General features: G+C 46.2%; 1 protein-coding gene across 7 annotated transcripts in view; it reads right to left on the bottom strand.

The window, feature by feature from the left end:
• Nucleotides 1–24,796, bottom strand: part of AKAP13 (A-kinase anchoring protein 13) — a 324,780-nt gene that overhangs the window by 229,124 nt on the left and 70,860 nt on the right. For 6 of the 7 annotated variants that reach the window (XM_090029887.1, XM_090029891.1, XM_090029893.1 and 3 more), the window contains exon 3: nucleotides 17,879–17,973. In XM_090029887.1, the coding sequence (XP_089886013.1) occupies nucleotide 17,879 (1 nt within the window). In that variant the 5' untranslated portion in view covers nucleotides 17,880–17,973. Of the gene's footprint in view, nucleotides 1–17,873; nucleotides 17,974–24,796 lie in introns of all 7 variants that reach the window. The other variant, XM_090029889.1, reaches the window with a different exon arrangement.

Raw genomic sequence — 24,796 nt, 5'->3', positions numbered from 1 at the left:
TTAGAGCATGTTTAAATGCCAAAGAGTTTTTAGCATCAAGGCCTAACGCATTCTAGGGAGCAACCACTTCTATGGGAACCCCATGGTAATGTCAGTTGTGCCACATGCCACACTAGCCTCCACAATCACATCTCGTATGCTTAAGACCTGTATATTTCTTCACAGCGCTCCCTGCAAATTTATTTCACTGCTATATAAAACAAGATGTAAAAAAAAAAAAAATCATTTTACACTTTGGCAAGAAGTACTGCCTGGTACAAGAAGTCTGCCGGTTAGGGCTGCCGTGGAATCTGGGATACGTGTAGAGGCACTACTCATTGCCAGCTTGAAGACTATGTGGGATTTTTCAGTACAAAGCCTGCTGAAAGTGTGCCCTCACCCCAAACGCAGCTGTTGTGCCACCTTGCTGACCCAGGCAAATCTTTTCAAATTTTTTTTTTAAAGCAATTAAGCTGAACAGACATCACCAAGTTAATGACAACATCCTGCATTAATCAGGAGGATAATTTCGAAGTGGGTGGGCCTAAAATTAGGATCATTCATGCCCTTTGCTCCACTCTGTTCTCATGCATGTGAGTAATACTGATTCATACAAGCCTCCAGGCACTGAGTTTAGGGCCCCTTCACCCAGGACTATAATATGCAGCTTGCTCGATCCAGGTTTGAACCATTTTATGGGAACATTCTCAAGTACTGAAAATTTCATAAATGCTTTATATACAGGTGCTTCTAATGCCTGTCCCCATTGCCCAGCATCCTAATAGTTTGAAAAAACAAGGAAAAACAGCCTTCCTCCTGAAAATTCACTCGTTGGTACACTGATATAGAAAGCGGAAAGAAGGTGGACATGTATTTAGCTGAAGCATATCCATGGTTTCTCTTGAGTGAAGAGACAGCCATGTATACAGCTGGGCCATTTTCAGCTCTATACACCTTTCTCTTTCTTTAGGAGTAGCCACCTGCAAATGCTCATATTATGTCTTTCAAATAGCCGAACCATTTGAAATTCAGTGCATGCCAGGGTTTGTCACAGCCTTTGTAGCAACTCAAACACATACCTTACAATTTCCCTGAACTTCAATTCCATCTCTCCTCTTCAGAGAACACAATAAAATCCTTTGCAAATTTGTAAGTAGGGTACAAAATAGCAATTCAAGTTTCAAGCTCTTGAAAGCAGCAATGATTGAAACTCTGTGAAAATCTACGTAGGTCAGGAAGAGCAATTTGAAGCTACTACTTTTTTGTAATGAGAAAAGTATCTTTTTGCCCTGCTGAACGTCAATATTAAGTTATTAAAATCCATACGAGAGACCTTGTGCTATTTTGCATTTAATTTTACAGGGGGCAGTGGTGATGGAAGAATAAATCCAATTCCTGTTTGCCCTGGACAGCAGGAATGTCTGACAGTATTAAACCGTTTAGTTTGGTTTGCACTGCTGTAGCACCCAAAAGGCTTTGACCAGAATTAAGAATTAAGGTACCGCCGAACAAAACACTATACCAGTGATGTTGGACCTTTTGGCCCCATGAGCCAGAAGAGTGGTATGGGGCCTGTCTGTGGGCTGGACCAAGCCCTGCTGCTTTGCTTTTTGCTCCCTACCCGATCTGCTGCTCTGCTGTGCCACACACACAGGCTGCCTGATCCCACTGGCTGGCCAGCCCTGCATTAAGATATGGCCCCTCGATTGCCCCAAATGCAACATCCCACATTAGGGGGACTTCAAGCTTATTCAGATTTAAACTTGGTTAATTCTTAAGAGACCAAATTGGATTGGAGCACTTGAGTTTGGTCTAGAAGTATTCCAGGAAGTATTTTCTTTCGTTAGCTTTGGTCATCATTGGAGAAGCTCTGACTGACTGCTTAGTGGTTTCCAAGACCATTCCTGCCAAGGGGTGCTTTGATTTGAAAGTGAAAAGATCACGAGAATGCTATGGGGGTTGTGTAGGCCTCATAGAAAACATTTGAAAAGACAGATCTGATGGACAGGGAAGTACGAGCAGAATTCAGCTGTCAGGGATATCACATGTAAGCATCGCGAAGGCCTGAAGCTGAGTAGAAGGAACTAAAGGATTATTTGGCTATGATGCAACATGAGATTAATTGCATGAAGCCAGTCTGCCAAAACAGGACTTGGATGACACTGGAATCAGCTGGCTCACATAACATATCGCAGCGCAATCCAAGCTATGTATTCCCTCTCAAGCTAGACTGGCTCCACATAGAGGCCGACTTCCTTTCACATTGCAAGAGAGTACCCAAACGCACGTGCGTCTTGAGGTAACGTGCTGAACGCTAAGTGATGAATACAGCAGCCAAATGCCTATACAGTGCTCCTTAAATTTTAGCTTTAGGGCACAACAATAGCTTATAACACTTGAGAAAGTTTAGAGAACTCGAGAAGATTTAACAGAACATGAATGGAGCTGGGTCTAACCAATAGCCACTTCGTTTGGTGGTACTTTTCAACTTCAAATGGTCCTGGATCAAGTGCTCCCTGAATTCTTAAATATAGCCCAAACCATACAAAATAAAAACGAACTTAGCCCTCCTAACGTTTGGTATGGTTCAGTTTTCTATTACCTGCATTTCAACAATGAAATCAAGCTTCTAAAAGCATGAACTACTCATTCAGCAAAACACGGAAGGCATCCTGGAGAACACTGCCACCCAGACACACTGTAATAAAACACTGACTGTACATAATAAAAGCTACAAACATCAGACACACAGGTTTCCTGCCCCGAAGTGCTTATGCTCAAACCTCCTCAAGACAAACAAAGGTGGGAGCTGAAGACAAGGAGGGTGTGGGTTCCTGAGAAGACAGACAGATTGGCAGCATGGGATAAATTTCCTCCTCTGCAACGCTGAACTTTCATGCTATGATAATCCACATAAATAATAATAAAAATGATTCTTTTACTCCAGTTCCTCCAGATAAATCTTGGTGACATAACAGCTTGAACTTCATCTCCTTTTCCTTTTGAGTGGTACACAATTCTGTTCTGCTAGATTCCTCCTTCACCCTTTAGTTTTTCTGTTATCAGCTCCTATTTGACCTTAGCAGCAACTATAAGCTTTAAAAAACTAAAATAATGAAAGAGAAGTTAGCTAGATTATTACAACAGATGCAAATTCCAAAGGCAAAATACTGCCAAAGGAGAGATGATCCAAAGCAAAATGCAATTCCATTTTTTGCTTTCGTTCTGAACGAAAACCAACTACTCTCACATGGTAGAGGTTGGGTGTATGAGCAACTCAGCTGCTCTACAGGGTTTTGGCTGGCCTTGTTGTGCTATGATTTTCACCCATGTTGTATAAAGAACAGACGTAAGCCATTGTGTAATAACCAGCACTAGTATCCATCTATCGCTGCTTTTCCCTGGCCTTCCATGGGGAAATTAAAAGGACTGGAGCCATTTAGACTAGCAAAAAGACAGTTAATTAATGCTATGACATATACTTACGGAGAAAGTAATTCAGGGACACCTAGTCTCATATTTAAAAAGGGTCAAAATTAATAAAAGAAAAATGAAATGTTTAATAAAATTGAGCAGGTTGGCTTTTTCCTCCATGTTGGTTATCAGTGGACCCCTGCTAAGCCATATGGGTCAGCTGACAACCAAAAAAAGCCAACCTGCTCAATGGGTATTTTGCATCAGTTTTTCACCAGTCCCAAGGGATGGCCCTACTCAATATGGTATGGGATGGCCAAGGTGAGGGAGAACTGTTACCCTTCATCAATGTTGACCATGTGAAGGAACACCAAGAGGCTGGACACCTTCAAGTCAGCTGGCCCAGACAGTTTGCACCCTAGGGTACTTAAGGAGCTGGCAAGCATCATCCCTCACCCCCTGGTACGGATCTTCAAGAACTCATGGCGCTCAGGCAAAGTGCCCGAAGATTGGAAGAAGGCCAATGTGGTACCCATCTTCAAGAAAGGGAGGAAAGTAGATCCAGGGAATTACAGGCCCATCAGCCTGACCACCATCCCCAGGAAGATCTGGGAGAAAAATCAAGGAGACCATTCTTGACAAACTGGCTGAAGGCAACTTCTTGAGGGACAGCCAGCCGGGTTTGCTGCGGGTAGGTCTTGCCTGACCAATCTCATTTTCTTCTACGACCAGGTGACCTATCACCTGGACGAGGGAGAAGAGATTGACGTCATATATCTCAACTTTAAAAAAAGCTTTTGATCTGGTATCCCATGATCATCTTACAGAAAAACTGGCCACTTGCAACCTTGGCTACATCACAGTCCGCTGGCTGGGGAAGTGGCTTCAAGGTCAGACCTAGAGAGTGGTAGTTGACAGAAGTCAATCATTGTGGTGTGCTGTCTGCCTCTCATAGACTCATAGATTCATAGATGCTAGGGTCGGAAGGGACCTCAATAGATCATCGAGTCCGACCCCCTGCATAAGCAGGAAAGAGTGCTGGGCCTACAATACCCCAGCTAGATACACATCTAGCCTTCGCTTGAAGACCCCCAGGGTAGGGGAGAGCACCACCTCCCTTGGGAGCCCGTTCCAGACCTTGGCCACTCGAACTGTGAAGAAGTTCCTCCTAATATCCAATCTAAATCTGCTCTCTTCTAGCTTGTGGCCATTATTTCTTGTAACCCCCGGGGGGGCGTTGGTGAATAAATACTCACCAATTCCCTTCTGTGCCCCCCTGATGAACTTATAGGCAGCCACCAGGTCGCCTCTCAACCTTCTCTTGCGGAGGCTGAAAAGGTCCAGTTCCTCTAGTCTCTCCTCGTAGGGCTTGGCCTGCAGGCCCTTAACCATACGAGTGGCCCTTCTCTGGACCCTCTCCAGGTTATCCGCATCCTTCGTGAAGTGCGGCGCCCAGAATTGCACGCAGTACTCCAGCTGCGGTCTGACCAGCGCCCGATAGAGGGGAAGTATCACCTCCTTGGACCTATTTGTCATGCATCTGCTGATGCACGATAAAGTGCCATTGGCTTTTCTGATGGTTTCGTCACACTGCCGACTCATGTTCATCTTGGAGTCCTAGTGGACTCCAAGATCCCTTTCCACTTCCGTGCCACCCAGCAGGTCATTTCCTAGGCTGTAGGTGTGCTGGACATTTTTCCTCCCTAGATGCAGCACTTTGCATTTCTCCTTGTTGAACTGCATTCTGTTGTTTTCTGCCCACTTGTCTAACCTGTCCAGGTCTGCTTGCAGCTGCTCCCTGCCCTCCGGCGTGTCCACTTCGCCCCATAGCTTAGTGTCATCTGCAAACTTGGACAGAGTACATTTCACCCCCTCATCCAAGTCGCTGATGAAGACATTAAAGAGTATCGGTCCAAGGACCGAGCCCTGCGGGACCCCACTGCCCACACCCTTCCAGGTCAAAACCGACCCCTCCACCACGACTCTCTGGGTGCGACCCTCCAGCCAATTCTCCACCCACCGGACTGTGCAGTCATCCAAGTCACAGCCCCTTAACTTGTTCACCAGTATGGGGTGGGATACCGTGTCAAAGGCCTTCTTGAAGTCCAAGTATACGACATCCACCCCCCCTCCTGCGTCGAGGCGTTTTGTAACCTGGTCATAAAAAGAGACTAGATTGGTCAGGCACAATCTGCCTGCCACGAACCCGTGCTAGTTTCCCCTCAGCATAACTTGCCCTGCCGGGCTCTCACAAATGTGAGCCTTGATGATTTTTTCAAAGACTTTGCCAAGGATGGAGGTGAGACTAATTGGCCTATAGTTGCCCGGGTCCTCCTTCCTCCCCTTCTTGAAAATGGGAACCACATTGGCCCTTTTCCAGTCCTCCGGGACTTGACCCGTGCGCCACGAGCATTCAAATATTCCCGCCAGTGGCTCTGCAATGATGTCAGCCAGTGCTTTCAGTACCCTCGGATGGAGCTCATCCGGGCCTGCCGACTTAAAGGCATCCAGTTCCTCCAAGTGACCCTGCACCACCTCAGGGTCCACGCATGGAAGTCTGGTGCCTTGCTGCTGCCTCCCTACACTCCCAGTGAGAGACTTGTCGTGCCTCTCGCTTAGGAACACTGAGGCGAAGAACTCGTTGAGGAGTTCAGCCTTGTCCCCTCTGTCCGTCACCAGTTGTTTCTGCCCATTTAGCAGGGGTCCTATTCCTCCCTGGGCCTTCCTTTTACTCCCTATATATCTAAAAAACAATTTCTTAATTGTCTTTTACTTGGGTTGCCATCCTCAGCTCCATGGTAGCTTTGGCCTGTCTAACTGCCTCCCTACAAGCACGAGCAGAAGAGGTATATTCCTCTTTGGTGATCTTTCCCTGTTTCCACTTTTTATGTGCTCCCCTTTTGGCCCTTAGTCTGCCCTGGATTTCTCTGGTCAGCCAGGGAAGCCTCCTGGCCCCTTTCCCTCTTTTACCTCTCACGGGGATCGTCTCGCTTTGTGCTCGAAGGATAGTTTCCTTAAGGCACAGCCACCCTTCTTGGGCTCCCATCATTTCAAAACTACTACTCTGCAGTGCGTCCTTCACTAATCGCCTGAGTTCACTGAAATCAGCTTTCCTAAAGTCCAGCACGTTCACCCTACTAGTTACCTTACCCACTGACGCCTTATGTTGAATTGTATTTTTAGGTGATCACTGTCCCCCAGATGGCTACTGATCTGTAGGTCCCCTACTATGTCATCCCCCGTTGCCAATACCAGATCCAGTAAGGCATCGATGTATATTGCTCCTTGACATACAGCGCAACCCCTCCCCCCTTTTTCCCCACCCTGTCCTTTCTGTACAATCTATAGGCTGGAAAAAAGCGCAGGCTCAGGGGGGACCTGGTGGCTACCTACAAAGATATAAGAGGTGTACATCAGGATCTGGGGGAATGCCTGTTCACCAGAGCGCTCCATGGGATGACAAGGTCCAACAGTTACAAACTTCTCCAAGACCGTTTCAAGCTGGACATAAGGAAGAACGTCTTTATAGTCCGAGCCCCCAAGGCCTGGAACAGACTGCCGTCAAAGGTGGTGCAAGCACCTACTCTGGATTCCTTTAAGAGTCAATTGGATGTTTATCTTGCTGGCATCCTGTGACCCCAGCTGACTTCCTGCCCCTGGGGCAGGAGGCTGGACTCGATGATCTTCCAAGGTCCTTTCCAGCCCTAATGTCTATGAAATCTATGAAAAACGTTCTGCATGCAGAGAGGCAACCTGTGCAACTCATTGCCAAAATATGCTACAGAAGCAAGGACATTAGCACTCTCTATTACAGACGGGATTAGATATTTGCATGACTCAGAGTCCAAAGGGTGGAATGGCCATCCAGTTCAAAGCCCCCACACAAATGCAGGATGTAGCATGCCCATGCTATGCTCAAGAAAATTCCTATCCAATATATTCCTTAAAATCTTCAACGGAGGAGCTTGCACAGCTTCCCAGCACAGCTTTCTGCTTTGACAGTAGAGAAGTTTTCTTTATATTTATATTTAACATAAATCTGCTTTGCTGTAGTTTAAACCCTTTGCTTCTCAAGTGAGAAGATAGTTGCTGTTATACCAGTTAGGATAAATATTTAGATAGCTCGGCCCACATGCTCCAAGACAGAAGTCAACCACTAATTGCATGAGGTTAAGAAGATGCTTCCCCATAGCCATGGTAATGTTTAATTGACCATTGTATGGGCTTTGCATGCTCCTCTGCAACATCTGGTCAGAGACTAGACAGGATATTGGAGACACAGTGGCAAAATATTTCAAGGGGAGATTTTGCAAAGAAATAAAAGAGTATAAAATAAAAGCTCCCATGACAAGTCTCTGGATGCCATGTGAAAAGAAGGGGAGAATTAGGAAAGTAAGTGCTGGCCCTTTAAAAATGTTAAGTTTTAAAATGGCAGCTTTTTGATAAAATCACGGCTGATTTGCCAAGTTTAGAACTTGACAAGAAAGACAAGAGACAGACATTTGTTTATGACCTTGAGTGTTTAAAGAACTTGCTGAGGCTTATGGTTTCCTGTTCAATGGGCTGCTTCTAAAAATGGTCCAAGTGCAGCGTTTCCACAGGTGATGCCGGCTCCCCAGCTGTGTCCTGTCCAAGGCAACCGGAACCACACGCTGCCATTTCAGCACAAACGCAAGGGTCTTTGTTCAGCCGCAGCCAACATAAGACTCTTCTGGGGAACTGGGACCTGAAGATTTAAGGTCCCCGTGCACTAACTTGAGAGCGTAGCAGAGGTAATTCAACAGAGCAAGCTTCATATTTGGAGGATGGCTAGAGTTAGGAGAAACTAACATGGTGTTAAGGGGAAAGGAAGGGGATGATACAAATTAAATGTTGCGATTTCCCATCCCAACACAGCTGAAAAGAGAGGGAACCCCTTTAACTTGAAAAGATACACTGGTACTTGAAAAGCAGCCTCTTTCTGATAGCTGGAAACCCCAGATCCTTGCCCTTGAGGCACGGCAGCCCAACAAATGGGATTCAAGCAGCTAGCTACTACAGCAACAATCTTAACAGATCAGGTTATCCTGGTTATTAAACCACACCAAGAAGGGGGGAAAGAAAAAGACACAATAGGAAACAAAAGCCAACAGAGTCACTGATTTCATTGACTGATGATTTAATAAAAACACTCTGGATACAGATTAACTTGCTTTGTACACTTCACCTCCCTGGAACTCAGAACTGAAAGTGCTTTGTTACCAGACTGAAACCTGGCCTGGTTTCATGGGCGTACTCGAAGCGCCCCCACTAAAGCACAGCGCGTGAAGCTGCATGGAACCAACCAGGTCCAGGCTGGCTGTGTCTCAATTAAATCTTTAACCTCCAGCAGGTTCCTTGTCCTCCAAATTCCAGTTCACCCCCAAAAACAATGAAACTCCCCTTGAAACGGAGGAGTCTGTGGGCACGTCTACACAAGATGCCTTAATGCACAGAGGAGCGTTCTGCTATGCATGAGCACGTCACAGGAAAAACTGTGCTAATGTGCAGTAGAGCTAATCTTTAATGTGATGACCCTTTTTATACCAAAATTCATTATATGCAAGGTAAATTCACTTTTATGACATTGATGTGATGGAAGCCGGCAGTCAGCTGCTCGGGGGGTGCGTCGCAGGAGTGACGCGCACCAAAATATAGTCTTCTGTGTGCATCTGTGCTCCTCACGCGTTGTCTGCAACACGTGTTTCTGTAGGTGCCATCCCCATTATGGCAGTGCCCTGTGCTTGTGTTTATTGTCAGTGAGTACCAAAATTGTCTTGTAAAAGTGGTAGAAATAGGCCTGGGGGTCAGCACAGTGCTTGGGAGGCACCCTTATTTGCTACGTTGTAAAATGGGTTCCCTTTATGCAAATTTGAGTTATCCGCCATTTTCCAGGAATGCATGTACAGCATAAAGGGAGGGAAATCTGTACTAAACTCAATGCGCAGTAGCAAAGGCACACCAATGACCATGTAGATGTGCCCATTGTGTGTTAAACAGACCTTCGTCTTTCCTGCTACCTTACATGCCATATTACACCTTCATTAACGCATGGAAAGGCCTTTGTCCCCCCTTCACTGACCTTCTGACAATAGCTGACAGTTAATCCTGGGGTGCCATCTAAGCAACCTGCCGCTGGGGTGGGAATACTGCACAAATCTCGCTAGGATTCTTCTTAATGTGATGTATGGCAACGACATTATATTATTTTCAGGTGGGGAAATGAGACAAAACTAGCGAGTAACTGTCCCAAATTCATATAGGTAGTCAGTGCTGGAGCAGACAACTGAACTCAGGTGTCCCAAGTCCCACAGGGCCTGGTGGCAGAGTTATTACGGTGCTGCATCTTGGCTCTGAACATGTGAGTTAAAGTACTGCACTAGGCTTGTGTAAAGGCCACCAAAGAGGGTGGTGCCTGGTTATTCAGGCTGGGGAGACCATGACAGCTGGATGTGATGCTGACCACATCCCTCCCTTGTCTGCTCCTGGCTAAGATATCAGTATGCCTTAACCATGCTAACCCAAAGGGCTACTAGGCTCAGACAGACCTTCCTTCCGAGTCCCAGGCTAAAAGGTATGCTGCTGAACCATCCTTCACCACTTAAGTCTGTAAAACTTTGGATTGGCACAGCTAAGACAAAGTCACTTGTGATTGTCAGCCTATTCCTCAGCACCATTTTTGGGCTGTAGTATGTATGGGGAAATCCTAGCAGAAGATAGCGCTGCTGCTAGATTCCTCAGCACCACAACAAGGCCGGAAATGCTGACACCACTACATTGGAGAGACCAGGGAACCTCAACTTATGCATCTATCTGGCCAGTGAAACCAAATTATCTCTTTAAGCTGGGTCATGAGGCACATGCCCACTCCTGCCTGTGCTGTTGGCTGCCAGCTTCCTAATGGGTACATTTTCCTCTGTGGGAGGAGCAGCAATTAGCAGCTCCATCCCAGGAGCATCCTAGGCTGGCAGGTGACCAAAACAGCTACACGCAGTCCAGAGGTTGTGAGGAGTTTCCCAGCTTCTAAAGACATAGTGAAGAAAATCTAGCTTGTACCAACCATATTCTTGTGCTGCTCAGGAGAAAAAAAAAAACAAAACACCAGAACAACCTGTGCATGCAACAGAAACAAAAAAGAACAATTGAAAGAAAACAGCAAGTCGCACTCGAGCTTCCAGCCTGAAAAAAGAGCGCCCCCACCACACATGCTTTTCCATTCTTCCTTCTGCAACATTCCAGTTGCAAAATTGTTAAAATCATTAAGCGATTACTCACTTTCCAACCGAAATGCTGGAGGCAGATCAAACAGCGGCTACTGTTAATAAAGCCAACGCTCCCCACACCTAGGAGAGGGAAGCAGCAGTCCCCGTCTGCAAATGCACCGAGCTGGTGGCTTCTCTCCCCACACCCTCCCCTCTCTGGAAAAAGGAGTCTCAAGAGCCAGAATCCAAACGCCAGCACTCACCGTTCCAAAGCCCATGTGCCCAACTTTGAGTAAACAGAAGTACTGTAAACGAAACTAGAGAGTAAAAAAGGATTATCAGCTGGCTCTAATTATACCAACTGATCTCATCTTGTCATAAGCCTCTTTCCTGAATCCAGATCTATTTGTGTAACACAAAGACTGGCTTTTTAAAAAATGTGCATGGTCTGTAATAGGGCAGGGTGTCCATAAAATCCAGGACACCACAGCCTATGTCCTGTGCTACATTATGATGTTCTACTGATGGATTCACCAGCTGTAAGGCATTATCTTGTCCCTCACTTACCTATTTCTGCTTTTAAATACCCACTGTGACAAGTGATAAATGTTTTCAAAGACAGATGCTTTAACTAATGCGACTGTACTCAACACAGACACTACAGATTTGACAGGCTATGAAGTATCTATTTGCAGAATACATCAAACAACCGAGGAAGAGCTATCCTGCCCTAACTGACAAAAGAAACATTTCAGTCTGATTTTTCTCATCAGGCCTACAGAAAAGTTAGAAACTAACATTTGGCTTAAATGAACGGGAGTGCAACAAATGCACTCCCTGTGCTCATGAAAGTATGTGCCTCTACTCAGGCATCCAAATTTAATCAAGCAAGTTGTGAAGCAGCTGTTTCTGCCTCATCTCTGTGCAAGGCAGCTATCCCCTAGCTGCAAATCCATTAGCAGCCAGTCTAGTCATCTGAAGACCTCTGCTAAAGATCTAGAGTCCACAACGATAATTGTCCTGAATTTGTAAGAGCCACCACTGCTTTGGGGTGATCTCTCAAAGGGTCCTGGTTTTCATAGGAAAGGTCACAATTGCTGTCAAAAGTCTAGGTCCTTCATAAAGTGTCATCCAAGAACTGAGGCTTTACAAATTCGCAAGCCTTTTTTGGAAAAAACTGTAGCCAATTGTGTTTGGACTGTCCAGGCTCTAGGACATACTCGTTATTTCATATAAAAAAAAAAAAGGTGGGGGGGAGGGTCTTGCATTGTCTAATGCAAAAGCCATACAGATAACAGGATAACGATCCTTTCAGCCGGAAAGCAGCCATTCACACAGCAGTCCATGCACCATCTGACAGACAGTGGCACTGGGAATGTTTCTTTAACTATTGAGTCTAAAAACTCAGGCCATCCCAGGTGGCCCAGACTCCAGCTCAGTCTTGATACTGCACAGACTTGGAATGAGGTGGTATTTTAAGTATAGGCATTCAGCAGTACTGGCACTTGCTCTGATTTATGGCTACCAGGAGTGAATGAAAAGATAAGGTTCCAAAATAAACAGGGACCCGCTCCCAACTTCCTCCCTCCGCCCTGGGCTTCAAGCTGAGAGTGAAGAACAAATCTGGAGTGCACGCTGCACCTCACATGGAAGCACTACATTGGTGCCCCACAGACATGTCATTTGATAGTGCCTATCATTTTCACACATGTGATCCAGTTACCATGCATGTTGCAAATGTATATTCCAGCAAGCCCGTGCACCCATTCTGCATACCTGGCTTTGGCTAGTAGAGTTGAAAATGTCATGCCATCTCCATATTCTCTCCAAGACCTTATATCAACCACACCACCTCCATAAACCCTAGCTTCTATGCACATCATCTTTCTCTTTTCAGACTCCACATCCCATAGACCAGTGAGTCTCAACTAGGAAGCCAAGGGATACCTTTAGATGCTTTCAAGGGTGCCTCAGGATGCTGCGCAATGCTAGCGCTCTTTGGAGTATAAACGTCATTCACAAGATAAACCCAGAGGTTTCAGAAAGGAATCCAAAGTGTTAAAAGCATTCTAACCAGTTGTGGTCTTCCTCAGTTCTCTGTAACAGAAGAACTGCTCTTTTTTTTCCTGCAGTCAAAAAGCAAGTGAAAACTAAGAGTTGGCATTTTCCAGAGGGTGCCTCAAGTCTTAAAAAAGTTGAGAACCACTGCCATAGACTGTGCACCTTCCCCTTGATTTTGTTACACTGGAAAAGCTTCTGGTCTCTAAGGCTTACCTCTCCTAGGACTTGTTCCACATATGTGGACAGTGGTATTTAGGGAAGGTGTCTGGCCTGGGGTCCCTCCCTCAGACTGCTTGTGTTAGCTCCATTCAACCACTTCTACACAAAAATGTCAGCTGTCCAAAAGCAAGAGATGCTCCACCTTTATTGTTCCCTTTCACTCACTCCAAAGGGTAAACGAAACCATAACTCTGGTGATCCATCAGACCCTAGCAAACCAGGGAAATAGGCTCAAAGACAAACACACGGCAGGGATTCTTCAGCACAAAGCAGTGTGTGTTTGTTGCAGGTCAATAGGATGCTGCAGAACCAGACCCAGAAGGCCACAAGTACCAAGTCCCTTCAAAGAACAACCCACATCCCTTAGGGAGTTCCAAAAGTTCCTTTGTGCCCCCCTAAGGTGCTCCAGTAATTCCTGCTCAACCTGGGGAGAGAAGGCAGCACCTTCTGGGGCCTGAATGACAACCACTCTAGCAGTTTTAATAGGACATAGAAATCTATCAACTCTACGGCACTTCCTTCGCAGAAGAGAGAGCAAGCCTCATTTGTGGCAACCTTAAAATCCTCAACGTGGAGCTCCACTCAAATGCCAATGGAGAAGGAAACTGTTCCTCGCCAAAAGACCAAGAAATACAAAGAGGTCAGAAAACATAAGGGATTCCATTCGCCCCTACAAACAGCATTGTTTTGTGCGTCAGGGCATAGGAAAGAATTTGCTCACTGTTCCTTGTTTTAACTGTACATGCAGTATATGCATGGTGCCAACAGAGACGCCAGACATGCAGTTAAAGACAGACAAAGTATAAAAACAGAGAAAGAGAAATGACCCGCCCTCTAAAAAAAACATCTGATACATCCCCACCCTTTCAGAAATCCTCTGTGGGATGCAATTCCATCAAAATGGGAAATTCCTGATAAGAAAGCCCACATTTTGCTGTTGAGACACAGGCAGAGAAAATGGAGGCCATGCAGTCTTTTAAAAAATGCTTTCCATCTCATCTATATAAGCAGCCACAGAAAATAACCACTCTACTTGGATAGTTTGTTCAGGGCAGGCTGGTCAACCCCCCTCCCAGATTACACATTTACAGCCTAGAAAAAATGCTGACAGATGTACTAGAGCACCAGCCAGAGCTCCAATGCTGCTCCAGTAACACAGGTATGTTCCAGTTAAACTTCAGTTAAGATCAAGTTTAACAAATCCAACCTAGAGAATGTACCATATTTACCTGAATCCAAGACTACTTCAAATTATAGACAGGGAAAATGCATCTATATGCTACAATTCTCCGTGTATAGAACCTAATTTTGGAGACTTGTCTTAATTTAGTCCCAACCACCAGTGTAACAGGGCAAGCAGGGGAGTCAAGTGGGCTGACCCCTGCACCTCACTACCCATCCCTCCCACCTCTTGCCCACCTGGCACCTGCCCCCCTGCTTGGCCATCCTACCACTTGCCCTGCCTTCCACCTGCTCCAGGCACCTGCCCTCCCTGCAGTACCTGCAGCCCCTGACACCTGCACCCCCAACCATTTGCCCCTCTCTTCGGCCTGCCCCCTGCCATGACCCCCACCACCGCCTCCCTCTTCTCTGGTACTTACCTCCCTGTCACAGCTCCAGCTCCGACTCAGGCCCAATCCAGTCTGCAGCACAAAGCACATGCTGGGTTCGGCCCCCACTCATCCACGTGGCAGCAGCTGCGGTGATAGCAGCTCTGGCCCCAACACTGAAGCTGGGGACAGCTGCCACTGCCTGCCTTGGCAGGGGCCTGGATCCAGCACGTGCTCTGCGCTGCAGCAGGGCCCCAGCAAGAGCTGGAGCTGTGATGAGAAGGTCAGCAGCAGGGGCAGGGGGAGGCAGAAGCATGGATTAGAGGCTGGGAGGATGGGGCAAGGCTGACCCCAAGCTCAGGGTTGGAGTTGAAGCCACAGCCCTTCCCCTCCCCCTCAAAACCTGTTCACAGATCTAAGACAAGGAGGTTCTCCCCCCGCCCAACAAAACAACTTTAAACACTGAGATCACAGCAGAAACCGTACAGAGCTGAGAAGCCAACAGTGTGCTGAGCTGGCCACACAGGGAACTCCTGCCAGTGCAGTCTAATGCAGAATTCATTTTCAGTGTACGGGTGGTCCTTGCTGTAGCCCTGGATGGCTATTTTTAAGGTTTCCATATAGAAATGTAAACTTTGTGAATCGGCTACTAAATCACAAATGAAATTAAAACACTTTCTGCCTTGGAAGTACAGTTTGGGGAGGGGGAAAAAGGAAGTCAAAAAAAGAAAAAGGGCATGGAGAATGCAAGTTCAGCTGCCTCTACACTCTGCATGGAGGAGGCACACCCAGACAATCTTAAGTGTTGGGACTGCTGTTTCCTGGGAGAAAGCCATCAGGTGAGAGGTTTCCCTGCAGCCTGCACGCAGGCACTATAGAGCGCAGGAAGATGGCAACAGACAGCATCAGGAATTTGCATTATACCCCCTTGCTGAGTCACTCTCTTAGGAAGAGACTCCCATTTGCTTCAGAACAATGAACACAGTAAAAACCCCAGGCTTGCTGCACGCCAGAAACAATAATAATCTTCTAAAGCCTGTCTGGGAGCAGACTATACTGGCAGCTAAAACAGACCCAATAGTTTTTTTCTTGCGAATACAGTGCAACGGGAATTTAGGGACTCCAGTCTCTGTCGTTTCTATATTGATTCTCTTATGGGACAGAAGACATAAGCCTCTTGTATGCACATGGCCATACTGGGTGGGGTATCAGGGGTTCAGGGTGAACTACAAAGCCAGGTTTTCAGCCATGCATGCCTTCAAAGGAATTCTGTCTTTTTAAATTAGATGCCAAGCCTAAGGATTTATTTCTTACTCAAAAGACTATCAAGAGCTAAAATATGCATACTGTTCTTGTGCCTCCACTGTCCAAAAGGGAAAATTAAATTAAAATAATTACAATAATAAATGCTTGTCTCCCCAGACTAACAGCAGCTTATGATTAATCCATCCAGCTGCTGCTAAGGTTCAGCTATGCCAAATAATTTGGACCAAAAATTGTTATACACACAGTTTTCAAAGCACTAGTTTTCTTGGGTAGGACCATGGAAAATCTGAGGCACTGCACAGGGTAAAACAGGTTAGACGCAGGAAGAGAGGGTGTGATAAGTTCTCAGTGTTGGGGGGGGGGGGGGGCGGGCACTGCGGTTCTCTCTCTTTCTGCAGAGCTGGAGAAGCGCTGAAAAGGTCTCGTTTCCAAAGACAGCACTCACAGCTTTTTGCTCAAGGCTAGCAGGTTTTGCATATTCAAAAGTATACTGAGAGAATGGGTGGATTCCATTAAGTCAGAAATCCTTCCAAAATACTGACAATAAAGCATCTGCTTTATTGAAGGAATCCAGTCCCCCCTTCAACTGCACTGACTTCCCCAAAGAGTGAGTAAAAATACATAGAAATCCAGTCCAAAATAATCAGTGCAACTGAGAGGACAGTATGTTGGAAGGTTTGTTGCTCCCTCTTACTAACTAGGACTGCAAGTTATACAATTGCTCTTTTCTTTCTTTCAGGAAAACAATTAGCACAGCTTTAAGCTGTAGCTCGTCATAGGGTGTGGGAGGATGGCATGATCCATCACCCTGACATACTGATGCAGGACCCTTTTGTCAACTGAAACTGTCAGCAGGAGAGACGGCATAAAGCCACTGAGCCAACTCCACTGATGCACTATGACAAGAATGAGGATTTAGCTCCTCCAAGGTACATAAGGAGGTGGGTTGACCCTCCCTGATTAAAAAGAGCCTTGCACAAACATTTCCAGCAGAAAGAGCACATCTGGGTGAGAAAACGTAAGCTTAGCTGTCAAGGCATTAGAGGACTTAACAGTGAAGTCAAACTCCAGGAAAGAACTAAGTTTGACCCTAGAGAGGATAGGTACATTTGGTGGGCATCCCTCCTACTCACAGGAGGTTCAAGTTTTCTACAAAGAGTAAAAGCGGGCTTTAGGACTTCTGACGCTTGAAAATCCTTAGTGAAAATTCACTGCACGGCAGTGACTTCAAGGTTGATACCTTCAAAAGACAGGTTTCTGAACACAAAAGCAATGTGCTGCACTACACAGAAGACTTAGGGACTTATTCAAAGTTCCCCCTGCCATCTGTACGTACTGTGGGGGAAATGCGTCTAAAACTGGGGGATACAGGAAGGCTGGAGCACTGACTCCAGGGTCTAGACTACCAGACTGCTCACAAAGGGCACTAGATGGGGTTTGCATTGAGGAGTGTGCATAGGTGAACTACAGAGGTAAGACCCGTCAGTCATTACCTAGACTAAGGGGACTGACACACAGGAGAGTCACAAGCTGGCTCCAATGATAAGAGCTTCTTACAGGGCGGGAGTGGGCCTGGTGGTGGTACCAAACTAGAAAGTGATGAATGTGTTACAGGAGCAGTGCGCTTTGCTCTGGGAGACATACGAGTTGGAGAAAAACGTGAGCCTTGGTTCAGGATAACAACCTTGCAATGACTGGTATAAAATAGCTGTGTCAGGGAAATCCCAGGTATCAATGCTTAAGCATGTTTGAGAACAACCCCACCTGTGGAGAGTGAAACGCCTTTCCTTGTTTGATACAGTGGGAAATTTTAGACCTCGCAACTCTAGAGCTGAGCTTACTTACGAAACAGATACTGAACACACAATATGCCGTGCTCCATCAAGCTGTTATTTTATTCTGTTTGGGTACCTTTATGAATCCCCTACACCTATGCCTGTCATTATTCCCTTTCAATGCAACAGCCCTGACCTTGTTTTGTTATTATGACACATACAGCTGACAGAGTAAAAAAGTTATACCATAGCCTGCATTCAGCCAGTTTATAAAGCATGAGTTGATATCAGCACCTTGACTACTTATCAACAGATAAGTCCAGGAAACAGCTTTAAAAAACAGGCAACCTCAGCTATTATCTACTCATTGCAGATCAACAATGTTTAACCTTACTGTGACTGCATGTAGCAGTGCGCACGCTCCAGCGGCTCCTCCCAAAATCTCCGAATCAAGCACAGAGTATCAGAGCAGAAAGCAGTACACGAGTCCTGAAAGAGAGAAATGCGTAATCATTATGGGGGTATTGGCAGAGGTCCCTTCCTACACGTCCTGCACCCCAGGGACAGCTGAAGTGGAACAGGCTAATTCGAATACCTGGCTAGCAATTGGTCAGCGAGAGGATGGGCGTTGCCATTAACATGCAAAGCTTCAAGTTTTGAGAGGAACATGCCAAAGAGGGGACCAACCAAACGGCTCCTTTTTCCTCTACTGCTCCAACAGGCATGCAGATGGGGAAGACAACCTCTCTGCCCCCGCCCACTTTAATAAAGAGACTTAATTATATCCATGTGAAAGATGCTTTGTTCCAAGTGAAATGCTTACAATTACAGGCTACATTTATTCGAGGAGGAAATCCAGCAGGAGGACGAGTGCAGACTGTATGCAAGCCCTTGCAGCCAGGGAGCTTGGAGATGCTTAAAGAACCCCAGTGGCCAGGACTAAGGGAATTCAAACTTTCTCCAAGGAAGCCTTCACCAAAACCTCAAGCTGGAACTGAAGCTGATGCCCATCTGTTCTTCCCTCAAGTCTACTGCTCTGGGGCACAATTCCCCTCCCCACCCACACACACTTCCCACCCACAGCACTTACTCTGGTCCATTCAAATGCACAGGCAGAGGATCATTGAAAAAAACAAGGAAGTCAGAGTCTTCACATAGGCTAAGTAGGGACTGTCACGAAGCCCGAGGCAGAAGCGATTCAATCTAGGCAGCTTCCTCTAAGCTGTGTAGATTAAACTGAAAACCAACTGCACTGACATTCAATTTTCAACTGGGAAAGGCAGGGGGGGCCTGCACTGACCCAGGCCATTAGGTGTGGGGTGCCACAGAAGGACTTCCAGCACAGGCCATGGCCCAGCACATGCCCCCAAAATCCTGCTGTCCCCCCACAGCGGGTTGAGGAGCCCCCTGTCTGGGTGCTAGCCCACCTTGGAGAAGCCTCCCCCTTGGAAGTCTTCCCCAGCCCTGGGGAGCTAAAGGGGAGCTCCCCCTCTCCCCCTTCCCAGCTCCTGACTGCTTCAGGCGCTGCCCCAGGAGGAAGGGAGATGTTGCCCTCCCAGCATGGCGGCACAGCTGAGCCCCCGTCTTGGGGGCTTTCCCCCACCCCAGCCCAGGGTCTCTCAGCCCGGGGCAGCCCAAGGGGAATTCTTCCCCTCCCGAACACCAGGGCTGCTTGCCTGAGCTGCTGCAAGTCTCAGAGATAGCTTGGAGCAGCCCCAGGGAACAGGAGGGAAATTCTTCCACTCCCCTGCAAACAGCACTGCCTCGAACTCACAGCAGCTCAGACACAACTGGCTGAGGAGCAGCAGAAAAACTTCCCTCTGCTTCCTAAGGCTGCTCCGAGCTATCCCCGAGACTTACAGCAGCTCAGGCAAGCAGCCCTGGGGTCCAGGAGGGGAAGAATTCCCCTCAGTTCCCTGGGGCTGCCCCGGCTGGGGTGGGGGGTAGCCCCCCCCAAGGCAAAGGCTCCACGGTGCCCCCATGCTGGGCTGGATGGGCAGGCATCCAGCCCAAAGCACTTCTTCACCCTCCCTCCTGTGGCAGTGGCTGAAGCAAAAAAAAAAAAATCGGCAGCTGGGAAGGGGGACAGAGGATGGGGGAGGTTGCAAGGATCCAAGAGCCACCACCACAGGGGCTTTCCCTCTCGTGGAGATTCTGGCTAGAGGGGTCTGTTCCTCTGCCCCCACCCCCCTCCATCCCTATGGGCTGATGGACGCAGGCAAGAAAGGAGCAAAGGGGTGAGGCAGTCCCTGCTCCACTGAAGCAGACAGTACAGCCCAGGGCTGTAAAGCATCCTGAGATGCTAGAGGACTGTGAGTTGACTTGAACCAGAAACAGATCTGGGATAGAAATTCCATAAACCAGTTTGACTGGAATCAGTTAAGTCTGATACCACATCCAACCAGGTTTATCTTAAACTGGTTTGGGCCATTTTGAAAGCAGTTTGTGTGTACTAAGCTTCTGTTCTGTTACAGATAGAAAGCAGTTTCCAATCTCTTAAAACCAGTTTATATGCAACTTCTGTCCCTAGTCCTAAAGATTAATTCAGAGAGGTAAGCAGAGAGAAAAGTCAGTTAGTGATTCAGATAATTAATGTATAGCATCTTATTAGTTAAATCAAAGTCACCAGGGTGTCCCAGATTACCACAACCAAAATTGTTCCCATGCACATTTTAGCTGGTACAAGCAAAACCCAAGCCCAACATACATATACTCTCTTTTGCTATACAGGAGACAAGCTTCAGTGGTCTCTAACAACACAGAGATAAACACGTATTCACTGTGGACTGAACCAATATTCTGGAGGGTATCTGAAGTTAGGAGTGCAGTTACAATCACAGCAATGACAAGGGGAGAAACCAGTAATGGCAAGAAACCCCATTAGCCACTGATCCACCTAACCTATAATGCACACAAGTCATGCATCACAAAAGACAGTTTTGTCCATTTATATGCACAAGTGCAGCATACCAAATTGTGACACTGCACAGTTCAACATTTTGCAAGCTGACAAGAGGCTACATTATAGCTTCTGCTCCCAAGTCTTTGCTGAGAGGTAGGAAGAAGGCCTTTTGAGCAGGATAGCAAGTTCCTACTGTGCATAAGCCAGCTTCATTTCACTGTCCTTGTGTATTCAGACACCTGCTGTCTTCATTTTACTAATGAGAAGATGCCTTAGTTCTTATTCCAATTAGAGCCGCACAAAGAAATCAGATTTCTCAAAGGAGCCCTCGATCCCATTACTTCTATAAAAACATAGTACTAACTTGCAAGCTCATCAAAGAATATTTTTAATGACTGGTGAATTGGTGGAAGGCAGGGAGAATTATCCTGTCAGCCCGCAGCTTAGGTACAGAAAAGTGGGTTTCAACCTTTTTTTCATTTGCGGACCCCTAAAAAGTGTTGAATGGAGGTGCAAATCCCTTTGAACTTTAAGTGTGAATATTCAAATACATTTGATTGATCATAGTCATCTTTTCATCCTTGCACGGAGTCTGTGATCCCCTCAGGGGTCTGCAGACCACAGATTGAAAGCCACTATTATAGAAGACATCTGTAATTTGTAAACTGGGCAAAACCGATCCAATAGTCACTGGAACACAAACGTCACTGCACTGTTCCATATCTCCAGTACTATCTTTTAAAGTATAACCATTAATTGAAATGCACTGGCTTGCTTATTCAAGCCAGGACTGACTATGACTCATTATGTAAACCAAGACCCGTATTAGAGACGCGATATGAAGTCAGCAAGGGTGAAGTTTCTTTGTACAATTTACCTGTAGAGAGATTTCACTCATTTCAAAGGCCTCCATCTCAACAGAGCAACACACAACACCGGTGCGTCTAGTACTGGTTAACTAAATAGTGGGTAACATTCTGAACTGCCAAGAGACCTGGAATGTCGCAGGGAACGGAGTGGATCAGCCAGCTTAGCAAATCAAAGGGCAGCAATGCAGACTATCAATTTCCCCCTTTTCTTCTCAAGCAGTTTTAGAACACATTATTACAGAAGGAAACAAAAACAAAATGGTCTTAGATAACTAACTAGACACAGATGCCTAAAGTTTCTTTTAAAGGAGCCAGCCACCCACACATTACCACCCTACACCTGCCCAGTCAGATAAAGCATTCTCTATCTAAAGCAGGAGCCGGCAAAATACGGCCTGTGGGCCAGATCCAGCCCATCAGGTCATTCTATCCGGCCTGAGGGACACTTAAAAAGTATAGAAAAATATTTATCTGCTCCTAGCTTTGATAAATATTATCCAAGATAATATTTACAAAAGATGACAGGAGCCAGGGGCAGTAGGACCCAGGGAAAGCCAGCAGGACTCAGGAGCAAAGCCAGGCCAGCCCCACACCCTGGCTTTCACTGCTTCCCTACACACCTGCTTCAGCATCACATGGCCCCAGGCCGCATGGGGCCACACTGGTACCTCAGGGCCAGAAGCGGAAGAGTGGGGTGGCTGTGCATGCAGTGAGAGAAGCACAGCGTGTATGTGTGTTCATAGGGTGAGTCCCAAAAGCACACCCCACCATACACATACACCCACCTTGCACTGCCCCCATCTTCACACCCCCTCACACACCCAGCTACCTCCCCAACAAACTCCATAGTCACCCACACCCCACATAACCACACGCACACCCAAGTGCTCCCTCACCCCACACCCACACCTGCCACACCTATCTACCCCCCATATACCCACAGCTCCCTCAATGTACAAGAGTCAGACTTCATTTTAAGCTACTGTGCAATCCCCTCTGCATTTGTGTAGTTTACATGTAGAGGACAAAATCAACTCATCCGATTAAAAAACGCATGTTGTAGATGCTTCATTTTTAGAATATAGTTTGGTGTTTTTCTGGTTCTGAGATGGCAAAACCCCTTGCTGAAAGGAGTATTTCTAGGGGTAAGGGGAGGGACTTCCGGTGGCAAAGGTTAGGGGGTGGGACTTCTGGTCCCAAGATGGCAACCAAGGGGTGGGGCACTGTCAAGGGGTGGGGTTACCCCATGCAAACCCCATACAACCCTCGACAACTTGCCAAAACTCAGTAAGCAGACTTCTGCTCTGCTGGAAATAACTGCCTGCCTCTGATCTAAAGGGCATCTACAAATGGAGCAATTCCATTATAGCCAATTAAAAAAACACCACCACATTTCTATGGAACAGCTTTTGGTGTGAGCATTTCTTATTCCAATTATTTTTTTAAATCCCCTATGTGGAGTTCTTCTGGGATAGTTAACCCACCTTCAATTCTCACCCCATTTTATTCCAAAATAATTCTCATATGAACTAATCTCTAAAGTAGCTTCCCTTTATACCTATTAAATAGCTGCTGGATTTATGGTTTCCCAATTTCTTTTACACACACACACCCACTTGCCAGCCCAAAGCCTGATTGAGTTTTGATTCTTTACTTGTCTGAGGGACTTGGGAGACTCCTGAAGCAGCAGGCCTGTGCAATAGGTTCTATTTGGAAAGAGAGCCAAGTCCTTGAAGATAAAGCACAGCCGACACAACATGCTCCACTCACATAGAAGGAGGAATTCAAAAGGGGATTTGAAGAGATGGAGGAGAGGAGAAAGAAGGCTGCACAGACCACACAAGATTTGCAGGCATCTGCAAAACTGGAGGAGGCAGAGAGCAGACTGCTGGACAAGAAGTGGCACTCATGAAAAAATGTGACCTGCAGGACAGGGCAGAAGAAGAAACTGGCTAGTGAAGGAAAAACAAAGTTGAGGGAAAAGTTGGGTGCGCTAGAGAATGAGGTAAGGAAGAGGACAGCAGCAATGCAACTCAAAGAACGACACCAAAAGGAGATAAATTAATGCTTGGCACTAAGATCTACTGCTGAGAAGTACTGTAGAAAGGAAGATGGTAATACCTGCATTTTATAGATGGGAAATTTGAGGTACAGGGTACAGCAATAAAATACTTGTAAGTCACGTGAAAATTCAGTTCTGTGTAGGTCACATAAGCATTGTTTGTAAAACGTGTCCTTCACAGAAACAACCAACCAACACATGTGTCCTATATATTTTGGGGGGGGGGGGTTGGTTCTATATGTATGTGTTGGAGGGATGCTCTCAGTTTCTAAGAATAAAGCCTTTTCTTGGCAAGAAAAGGAAGATGACAACCAAACTCAACTGAGCTGCTTGCAGAATGGGAGACGTGAAATTAATCTCTACCATGTAGTAAGGTGAGAATATGAAATTAATTTTCAATTTTAGTCAGAGAAAAGAATTGACACCCAGTTTCCAGAAGGCATACAAAAAAAAGATATGAAAAGCCAACAAGCTCAGGTCATCCTTTGATACTGCCTAGTCAAAGTCAGTTTAGTGGTATCAGAGATTAACTTGACCTATAAAGTACACAAAATAGACAAATGCCCACAGAAGCCTTTTGCAATGAAAAAGATGCAGAAACCAAGCTAAAAGGCCAAGTTATATAAAAAGACAGTTGTGATATTAAATTAAATGGAGCATATCAACTTTTACAGCAACCAGCTAAGTAATTTAAACAGTTACTGATCAAATACCGGTTCCTATCTGAGATATTTCTGTAGTGCTGCTTTAAGCTGTGCTCTCAGCACTGCCACATCTACAGTGATGCAGAAGCCAGAAGAATGAGGAAGGTTGCAGAAGTTGTCTACTATGAGACTAACTTATTGATTTAGCAAACAACTTGGGCCAAAATAAAGAAGCTTTATCTTTAACCACTTCAACTGGCATCTTAGTTAAGGGAGTCTCCCAGAGTGGTAAGTGACACCTTTCATATGGCCCTCAACGAAATATTGCTACAAGAAGAACATTGAGGATTCCCAATCTGAACCAATGGGCAAGTGACAGAAAATGGTCCCTATTCCAAGGCAGTCTGCAGGCTGTGCAAGTGGCAGGATGCAACAGGTGAACAAAGGAGCAAAGATATCTATAAAAAGAAGAACAGACTCTAATCAGCGCACACCCTATTTTGGCTCCATCTTTGCCCCATCTGCCAGAATACTGCCCAATATATTGTTCAGGCATAAAAGCAGATATTCAGGCTGAGAAGGTCAGGGTACTTCATGTCTATGCCAGAGGTGCATTAATGAAAATCACTTAGGGGTCAGGCTTAGTGGGATGGGATGCAAACTTGCACACTTGTAAAGATATAATGCCAATGCCAAAAGTAGGTTTGCACTCTGGCAGATTGGTGCCTTAAAACCCCTTCGTGTACCGAGTCAGAAATTCGTACCGTACAGCAGATCAGCTTCTCTCAGGGACTTAGACGTGATGGAGCAAGCATTCGATGGGCCCATCTCTACT

The sequence above is a fragment of the Crocodylus siamensis genome, chromosome 15, assembly GCF_052110815.1.
Source record: "Crocodylus siamensis isolate JL-2025a chromosome 15, ASM5211081v1, whole genome shotgun sequence".
NCBI classification, from domain to species: domain Eukaryota; kingdom Metazoa; phylum Chordata; order Crocodylia; family Crocodylidae; genus Crocodylus; species Crocodylus siamensis.
This window is presented reverse-complemented; position numbering and strand designations above follow the sequence as displayed.